At 48.2% G+C, this 10,067-nt stretch overlaps 1 protein-coding gene across 1 annotated transcript in view; it reads right to left on the reverse strand.

Annotated features, from left to right (window-relative positions):
- The window catches only part of St14 (suppression of tumorigenicity 14), a 43,106-nt gene extending 38,246 nt beyond the window's left edge, over window positions 1-4,860 (reverse strand). Inside the window, exon 1 of the mRNA XM_031344846.1 lies at window positions 4,500-4,860. Within this exon, the coding sequence (XP_031200706.1) occupies window positions 4,500-4,580 (81 nt within the window). The 5' untranslated portion in view covers window positions 4,581-4,860. The remainder of the gene's footprint in view (window positions 1-4,499) is intronic.
- Window positions 4,861-10,067: the final 5,207 nt, after the last annotated feature.

The raw sequence follows: 10,067 nt of genomic DNA on the forward strand, positions 1-10,067 counted from the left end.
ACTCAGAAATCCGCCTGCCTCTGCCTCCCAAGTGCTGGGATTAAAGGTGTGCACCACCACAGCCCGGCATGATAATCATTATAAAGCTAGGCATCACTAGCAGGTGCCGCAGATGGACAAAGGGATCCGAGATCCTGACCAGTTAGACAACAGTCACAAAACTTCCAGTAAAAACGTGATGTATCCTTAATCTCCGGTAGAACAAGCAAAATAACTGGAGGAATTTTCAGGATGGACCTGATTCTAGAAAAGTTGTCTGAGGGGCAGGGCGGTGGTGGCGCATGCCTTTAATTCCAGCACTTGGAAGGCAAAGGCAGGCAGATCTGTGAGTTCAAGGCCAGCCTGGTCTACAGAGCGAGTTCCAGGACAGCCGGGGTTACACATAATCGAGTATTGCTCAGAGTCAGGACCGAGCAACACATTGCCTCCTGTGCACAAAGGTCTGGGTTTAATCTTTAGCACTACAAACAACTACTAACAAATAGAAATAATTAATAAATAATTAAATAAAAACTGCATCTGCAGGGAACAGGTACATACATTTGTTTATCTCTAATATAATGACTATTAATGGTATTGTATAAGTAATTTAGAGATGTCCTGAAGTATGTAGAGGCTGTGTTTGGATAATATATGAACAGTCACACTCCACAAAATAAAAACTATCATATACAACAGCATATAGCACAGAGCTCCAGTATGTGGCAGCCTACAACATGTCACCTTGTACAATCAACGTTTGCATGTTGACCAGACCATGTTGACAAAGGTCTCAGAATGTCTCCCTCCTGTGAATCCAGTCAGGGCTGTCCAATGTCACCTTACCTAAGGGGCATGAGCATTCATAAATAGATTCTGAAATCTATGAAGCAGTCCCCCTGGATCCAGAGGAACACTGTGACCTCAGATGATAGTATAAGCTACCAAACACTAGCAGCAAAAGTTAATGCTGCACATGATCCTGCCCTGTAGTCACCACAGGGAGCCAGATAGCATCGTTAAGACCTGGCCTCCCTCCAGACTCTGTCCGGTTCTCTCTCCCATTTCAATAACATACTTCATGATTTAGGGGAGAAGAGATAACAGCCTGGGTAGAACCACATACTAGAGAACAAAACAGACACCAGGGGAACTCCGAAACCACAGCACTCTGAGGCCACTCACCACAGAGACCAGGTGAGAGAGGAAGCATGATCGCTTCTCCTTCTGTAGCCTGTGACAATGACAGCTTAGCCACAGTTGGCCCTAAGCAAGCCCAGTGGGAGCAGGAGACTTAGGCACACAGAAGCAATCCTTAAATTTCAGTGATCTCCTCCTCTGCCTCAGCTTTCCAGCCTCCTAAATGAGGACAGTAGGACCTGGGGTAGAGGTGAAGGGTGGGTCTTCTAACATCCACTGGAGAAAACAGCCTTCTTTCCCCTGAGAGCACCTGCTATTCCTCACCCACGCAACACTCCCAGACTCCCAGTGCCCGCTGCCTCCTCTGTCTCTGTCAGCCAGCACCCAGTCCTTAGAGGTTTCTACAGGTGCACTTTGCCTGCTGAAGGAAGAAAGAGTCTGAGGGAATCAGGGTGAGCAGCAGGCCACTCACTTCTTGTCACAGAAGGTGGAGACAGGGTGAAATGGAAGGTGAAAGGTTCAGCGAGATGGCCTATACTGCAGATGGCTGGGGGGATGGCTCCCCAGCGCACCCCTCTATGGATGGAGCATGGCCCTGTGCTCTGCCAGGCAGCCCAGGACTTCAGCCCAGGACTTCTGCAAAGTCAGGAACCCTCCTAAGGCAGAGATTCCCTCCGATTTGCACCCCCAATTATATCACCTTCCTATTGGTCTCAGGGTCTTTTAAACTCAGAAAAAAAAAAAAACCTGTTTGATCTGAAAACCACTGTGGATTTACAAATGTTTCCTATGCAAAGTTCTCCTTTGAATCCTAGGAATAAACCAGGGTCATACATGCCATCCCATTTCATAGCCAGGAAAACAGGTTTACTGGGGTTGGATAACATCTCAGATCACCTGGCTAGGCAGGGTGGCCCTGGGTCTTGATTCCATGTTGCCTTCCTTGTCACTACTACATCACAGATGCCTGCAGCCCAATTCGTCTGCCTTGACGACCAGCTTGGGTTAAACAGATGTCCTCCTAAATGTTCACTTTGTGCTTGTCCACACTACCAACGGTGACCTGGAAGGAAGGCAGGGACTGTGACTTGGATCCTTCTCTATACCTGGCAAGTGCTTGGTCATTGGGTACTTAGTAAATACCTGTTATGCAAATGAGTGACTGAATGAATGGGTGAGTGTTTGAGCAATTAGCAGAAGACTCTAAATATTCAAGGCTGTAAGGCCTAGCTCCCAAACACCTAGTATTGACCCGAAACATCTATAAATTCCCAGCCTGTCTCTCTATTGTTGGGAAACAGTCTTACCTAAGGAAATCATTACTAAATATACATGTATATTTCATATGCAACTTCCCAGCCACCATCAAACATTCAACAGTTTGGTTAAGTTTGACCTAACCAATCAGTGTGACAGACTTCTCGGTTCTCATTAACAGCCATAACAACTGGTATCTGCACAATCTGCTCTACCTGGACAGGGCACACACAGTCCCAGGATACAGGCGACAGGGAAAACAACACACTGGAATAACTCCTACCCTCTGTGGGACCGGCAGAATCAAACTTGGGACAGACAAGTCACAACTCAAAAGCTGTGGCCGTGGTGCCTCTGGGACCCAGCCAGACCTCAGCCAGTCTCTGTGACAGAAGCTACCCAAGATGCAGAAGCCACACAGACTGTTCAGAGAAAGTGTCAAGGCTGATCTGCAGACCCTGAGTGTAAACAGACACTCCTGGGTGATGCAACCTGAGACACTCAAGCCTGAGGTGGAATCGTACTTGAAGATTTCCTGGAGATAGGAAAGTGAGCCTCAGCTACTCCCTTGAGGACACAATGCATCTGTCAAACTGTGTGTGTGTGTGTGTGTGTGTGTGTGTGTGTGTGTGTGTGTGTGTGTGTCTGTTCACATGTCCTGAAAGACTAAGATCCTTAAATGAACCAGCCACATCCTATTGCTCTCTGAGGGCCCCTTTGGGCAGTGAGTGCCTGGCCCATCACTGATACAAGGGTCATTCAACCAAATTGGAAAAAGGACAGAGTGAACCACACAGGCGAAAGAAACAGCAGCAGTGAGCAGGAGTAACCCAAGGGATGGATATGAATGAGGACCTGGGAGGAAAGCAAAGTGGAGTTACTGGTGAATAGTAGTAATCTAGCAGGAGTCCAGGGACCAGAGTGGTGAACCCCACCCTGATTTCCGTAGAGGAGAAACTTTGTGCGTCCCGCTTGGGAGGGGGTACGTGGCCTAAACAGGAAACTGAGTTCAGTCACCAGAGGACCCACTTTCAGTATCAGCATCCATCTTCGAAAGGGAAGTCAGGAAGAGCAAACCGAGAATGAGAGAAAAACAGCTGAAGACCAAACACTACCTGCCGAGGAGCCCCAAGCAGGCAATTACAAGCCTCGCAAACACCCCAATTACAGAAAGAAAGAGAAGGTGGCAGCAGGTGGCATCTCACAGCAGGGCAGAAGCACAGGTTGCGGGGACTCTGGTTACAAGGGGTGAGAAGGGGTGAGATCACGGTCCCGAGATCTGCTCTTCTCCAAGTCACCAGAGAAGGAGTGCATGAAAAAGTGGTGGAAGAGGAAGCCCGGCTCCAGGAAACTGCCTCTGCCAGAGCAGCAAGCCTCGCTCACCAGTCTCTCGCTATGGTTCAGAAAAAATGCCAGGCAGCTAGTCCCACCAGAGCACTGCACCCCCATCCCCCGCACCCCCGCCCAGTGTGTGTCTTTCAGTAAGGTAACTAACGCCTTCCCCAACTGTGTAAAGTGAAATGCTTCTTGAGGTCTTTCAAGAGACTTCTCCTGCTTTCTGCTTCCCGTTTACTAAAAGGCTTCTTCCAGAAGGCTCAGGACACAGGCTTCACCACGACCCAGACAGCCACCTTCTCCAGGGCCAACAAGCCCTCCGCTCCACACTCTGTGTGGACAAAGCTCTGCTCTGATTTCACCCCTTACAGATTCAAAGCACCTTTGACCAGGAAGACTAAAACGAGTTTCTGCAAAGGCCAAGGACAGACAGGTCTCCAACTTGTCCTTGCCATAGCCCAGGTCACCCACTCGGCACTGACAGCCCAGAGCTATGGAGGCCCCCACGGAGGTCCTGCCCCCCGCCCCCGACGCCTCGGGGCTCTGGGTCTTCCCGCCTCCTCCATGGCCGGCGCAAGGCAGATCTGGGGCCGAGGTCCGACCGGCCCCGCCCTGCCACCAGCGGTCAGGCACCCACCGAACAGGAAATTCCACCTGTGCACCCGAGCTCCGGCTACCCACGGGCCGTAGAGCGGAGCTCAGACGAAACCGAGGGCTCCGCGCAGGCGACGGTGCGCGCCGATCCGGACTGTGGAAGCCCGGCCCTGGAGTTCCCAACCCTCGCCCACCTCGAGCCGGGAGTTGTACTTGAGTCCCGCGCCGAAGTCCTGCGAGCCCCCTCGGACTTTGCGGCCCCGATTGCTCCCCATGGTCTCGGCGGCCCGATCGCCGGTGTCAGACGCGTGGTCTCTGCGGTCAGCCGTCTACCATGGCCAGCGGGGTGTTGGGGACACGAGAGACGAGGAGTGCGGGGGAAGACACGGGCCAAGTTCCGGGGCAGGCCCAGCGCGCCCAGCCGGCGGTGGAGGCTCCCGTTCTCATCCTTCCTCCCCGCGCAGGTAGTTTCAGGGTGTGGCCTCCTGAGTCGCCCCGCCCCGCCAGCCAGCCAGCACAGGCGCCCGCACACCTGTTGCGGCCGGTCCCGCCTTCCGCCATGCCCCCCCAGGAAGCTCCTCCTCTCCCGCCAGAACCCCCGAAAAGGAGAACCACAAAGTTCTGGCTATTTCTTCCTCTTTGTCACAGGTGGCTCTTTCTCCTGGAGCACAGCCCTTCAGCCCGGCGGCCCTTTATACTGGCCATCTCTCCACTGTCTCTAATACAATTTTAATCTCTTTCCCCTGGACCTTTCCCTACAATCAGTCTTCTTACCAGATACCCTTTGTCTCCGTTATTGTCCCTCCCAAACCGTAGCCAGCTGCTGTAAGACCAGGCCTTCCCCATGTGTCATGTCCCCTCCTGGAGACAGTAGCAGCCTCTGTTGTAGCCACTGACAGTGGCCTGTGCCCAGAGAAATGATTGCTGGTCCTCGGAGTCTTCTTCCAACTGTTTGCAGCATCAGATACTGACTGCACATCCCGTCTTGAAAAGCGCCTTTTCTGTATTTTCGTAATCCTTTCTGACACCTAAACGAACGGATCGCTTGTCAGCCTCCTCTCTTTTTTCTACACTCCCTTCCTTTAATGTGTTGTTGTTGTGTTCATTTGTGTGTTTGAGAACAACTTGCAAGGTGTCTGGTCTCTCCTTCCACCTTGTGGGTTCTAGGGATGGAGGACCATCAGACTGGGTAGTAAGAGCCCTTACTGGCTGAGTCATCCTGAGGGGCCTACACTTTCCTAGTTTAAGGAAACCTGCCTTCCCAGCACAAACATCAAAGATGCTCCCTCTACTTTAGCAATCACCTGGGTATTTCTCCACTGATATTCTGTGGTCTTGCATAGTGAACCAAAACTACTGAGTTCATAGTATGTGCTGTCTTGGCTCCTGGGAAACAAAGAATGAGTAAAATGAAAACCCCTACTTTGAAATTAACAAGTCCCAGGTTTCCACCTAGAACCCACCCCTTCTGAACCCACTCCTTCTTAAAATAATATAATCCCTATGAGTCTGTGTCCTGCAGCAGCTACAACATGTATTCTGGATATAAGTGATGTAACAACTCTGGGGATACGAGACCAAAGAGAGTTGATGGTTGGTTGTGTCTACTGACATAGACATCCTATCTTGATGGGTAGAGGACTCTTCCTCCCTGTGAGCCAGGTCTGGGTCTTTCTGTACCTCTAGCGTTGTACTACTGTGTCTCACTGACTGGAGTCCTCCAAGTTTAAGTTATGACAATGTAATGCACAGGGAAATAAATCTTCCACCATACTGCATACAAAGCATTCCAAAGCCAAATGGAGCATATTGAAGAATAACTCCCTGGTTTGGATTACCATTGGTACAAACACCCTTTAATTAGTGGAGGACTGAAAGTTAGTCGGATTAGAGGCAGCAAAGACCAGAAGGGACTCCTGGGTCTGAACCTGCTATTCTCTTGAGAAAAGAATGGCCCGTTCTCTTTTCCAACTCCCTACAGTTTCATCCTTTATCTCAGAAAGCCAGATGTGTATCTCGTCTGTGAAAGGCACGCATCTGGTCATTTAAATGTAAGGCAATGCCACAAATCTGTTGTAAATCCAGTGGAAGAGTCACCTTCCTGTGTCATGCACACCCTATGTGCATACCTACGACATCCTTATGACCAATAACAGAACAAAGTAAACTTAATGCTAACATCTTAAACCTGTTTGGTTTAATCCTTATAAAGTAAGTATATATAAAGCAGGTGTGGTGGCACACACACAGGCCAGCCTGATCTACATAGTGAGCCCTGCCTCCATAAATAAATAAAGAGGGGCTGGAGTGATGGCTCAGCAGTTAAGAGCACTGACTGCTCTTCCAAAGGTCCTGAGTTCAAATCCCAGCAAACACATGGTAGCTCACAGCCATCCGTACTGAGATCTGATACCCTTTTCTGATGTGTCTGAAGACAGCTACAGTGTACTTACATTTAATAATAAATAAATCTTTAAAAAGAAAGAAAGAAAGAAAGAAAGAAAGAAAGAAAGAAAGAAAGAAAGATGGAGCTCAGTGATAAAGGGTGTCTCATGAGTATTCATGCATTTGCTGCTATCCAGCATTGCATGCACACACACACTCATGCATGCACACACGCACACAGGCACATAGTCTTCAGTCCTTCTCATCTCTCACTATACAAGGCTAACTCAGAACCAAATGAGCCAGCCTTCACCACATGCTTTCCTCACTGCACAGCCATGCCTTTCCCCGTGCTGGACCAGCTTAGTCCAAAGCCACTAGAGCTCTCTTCCTGGATTTCTCAGAACACTGCCTGCTGGGAAAGTTGAGTTCCCATTCCTAGGACCTTTCGAGGCTTTCTCCAAATCACTCATGTCCTTGGGGCCACTCACTTAGAAGGTGGGCGAATGTGGGCCTGACCTGGGCTAAGTCATCTGCTTAAGCTGGTGATAAGAAGGGAAGGGGGGAGTCATGGCATGGAGACCTAGCTCAAGTTTAAAGTCACCAAGACTCTTAAGACAGCAGGACCAGGAAGTCTGAGGGCCACTCCTTCAAGGAAGAGGAGAACCCTGCAGCAGTAAAGATGTGTAGGAGAGATTTAGAATGAGCAGAACAAGTTACAGACCCCTAATCCATGAAGAAAGTCTTTGTGGCTCCTGGAATAGGAAGGGCCTATCTTACACAGTGCTACTGGCTAACCTGTGCAAGCAGATTTGTGTGGCAACACTGCACTTACAAGGACCAGCTGTTCAAACACCTCCATGCTAACTGTGCTTGTTCCCTTCACAGCCCCCTGCTTTGGCAAGCCACTTTGTCAAACCTATTTGTCTTCAGCCCCGACCCCCTCGTTTACCATAACCACTTTGCTTACTCCTGGTGAGACCCAGCTGTCATCTGGTACATCACATCTGTGACATTCTTCCCCAGTGTTACAAATTTCCTCTTCCCGAAACTACTGCACAGCTTATAGAATGTTTTTATTTTCCTCCCGACTCTCAAACTGCTGTTGCAAAACGGAATGCCTGATGATAGTTCGTGAAGCTAACTATCAGTTTATTAAGCCCTTGCCGGAGCTGTGGTTGAGTTGTTTTTCAGTCACAGTTTAGAAACAAAAGCATACTGTAATTTTATGGGGATTAAGCCAAATGGATTGAACTTAATTAGCATAAGGCTAACCTTCTGTCATGGACAGAGTATACTCAATATCTTGATCCTACACAGTGATCCCTAGGAAGAATCATGGCTGACATCTATAATGAATGCACTGTGTTCAAATTGCCACGTGAGTGCCTTCCCTGGGTTACACACCTATGTAGTTCTATGAGCTAAAAGCAGAAAGTTCTCGAGACCTGAGGTGGGCTATGGAGCTTCTCTGCACACAAAGAACAGCACTGCTGTGCAAAGTCTCCTTGTCCATCTGTGGCTTTGCATGGCACTGGCTTTGGATGGCCATCTCACTAAATGGGTTCTGTTCGGTCAGCCTGTGCTAGAAAGCATTGCTCACTTTCTTTACTGATCCCACCCACCTACAAACAACAAATGCACTAATCAATAGCCTGGCCGTTCTACTTCAAACTATGCTTGCAACCTATCTGCTCTGTCTTCTGCCACACCCCACCCATGCTACCATATCGCCTCCATAAAAATCTACATTAGTCCCGAAAGGCTTTCTTTATCCACTTTGCTCCACTCAAATCCATTTGTTTCCTTGGTGGCGCTGGGGAATCTCAGGCTCTCTTATACTGTAGGTAAGCATCCCATCAACTGGGATCACAGTCCAAGACGGAGTGCATCCAGAGTGTGTCCATGTTCTCAAAACACAAAACTCCCAAAGGCAAGGATTAGCATCTGTCTTCCCAGCACACGAATCAAGTCATTGTTATTAAAAGGTGAGTGTGTAAAAAAGGACAACACCTTCCAGTTTTCTGTTATCACCGAAGTTTTCAGGAATAAATGTGGTTACCATGCAGAAGACAGCAGAAGATGGATAGCCATAAGGCAACACCCCTGTGATGGAGAGCGGCATAAGACAATGCAGGTTATCTCTCTCATCAGAAATACCTGGGCCCAGAATTTTCCAGGATTTGAGAATATCTGCATACATATAATCATATCTTAAAGACAGGATTCATTGACTTTTCATATATATCTTATCTGCGTAGCTGAGTGTAATTTTACACACCACTCTTAGTGTGTGTGCAGTCCATCCCAGGTGTGAAATTTTCCACCTGTGGCATATTGATGCTCAAAAATGTATTTTCCTTTTTTAGAACAAGATTTTGCTCGACCTGTAGAGTGAGTGAGTGATTAAATGAGTGAGTGAGTGAGTCTGAGACAGAGTCTCACTATGTAGCCCAGGCTGGCCTGGAACTCACAGAGATTCCTCCTTCGAGTTGGGATTAAAGACATGTGGTGCCATGCCGGACAACCTGAGAACCTCATCACATCCCCTCAAGTCACACACCTGTATCATTTTTTTCTTATTGCCTCTTTGGCTTTACTTAGTTTAGTAATTCATACCTGAATATCTGTACACTAACGTCTACCCTTGCCTTTCTTCCTTTTTTTTTTTTTTCTTTATTTGAAGACAGGGTTTATTTCAAGGCAGTGTTAGTTCTGGCTGTCCTGGAACTTACTGTGTAGACCAGCCTGGCCTGGAACTCATAGAGATCCGCCTGCCTCTGCCTCCTGAGTGCTGGGATTAAAGGAGTGCATCGCTACCGCCTGGCTTACTTTTTTTTTTTTTACCCTTCCCTTTACAATGTTTAACCACAGTTCCCCCATTGTTTTCTGGGCAGATTCTCATAAAAATGTCTTTCATGCCAGAGTTTTTTCACTGGGCTCCCAGGACTTTGGTTTTCCCTAGAAGCCATCCTGTTCAGAAACACACCAGACAAACGCTTATTTTCTTTCTGTCCTTATACATTTGTTTATCTACTTTTTGTGTTTATGTGTGGGCATGCTCTGCCTCAGTGGCACACGTGCTAAGGGCAGAGGACAGTCTACTGAAATTTGTTTTCTCTTCCCACTATGTGGGTTTGAGGGATCAAATTCAGGCCATTAGGCTTGGCTGCAAGCATCCTTACTCAGTGAGCCATCTTTCAAGCCTAAAGATTTGCTTCCTTTCTTTGGAGGGAACAGGTTTCACAGGGAGTGGGTTTTTTGCTTTGTTTTTAAATATGGATTCCTATCTGGTTGTCTCTTGTCTCCTAGTGTAAGCTCTATACTTCAGTTCTAAATTCATTAGGAAGTGGGAACAGGAATACTGAATCCATCAT

The sequence above is a fragment of the Mastomys coucha genome, unplaced genomic scaffold (assembly GCF_008632895.1).
Source record: "Mastomys coucha isolate ucsf_1 unplaced genomic scaffold, UCSF_Mcou_1 pScaffold23, whole genome shotgun sequence".
Taxonomy (NCBI): domain Eukaryota; kingdom Metazoa; phylum Chordata; class Mammalia; order Rodentia; family Muridae; genus Mastomys; species Mastomys coucha.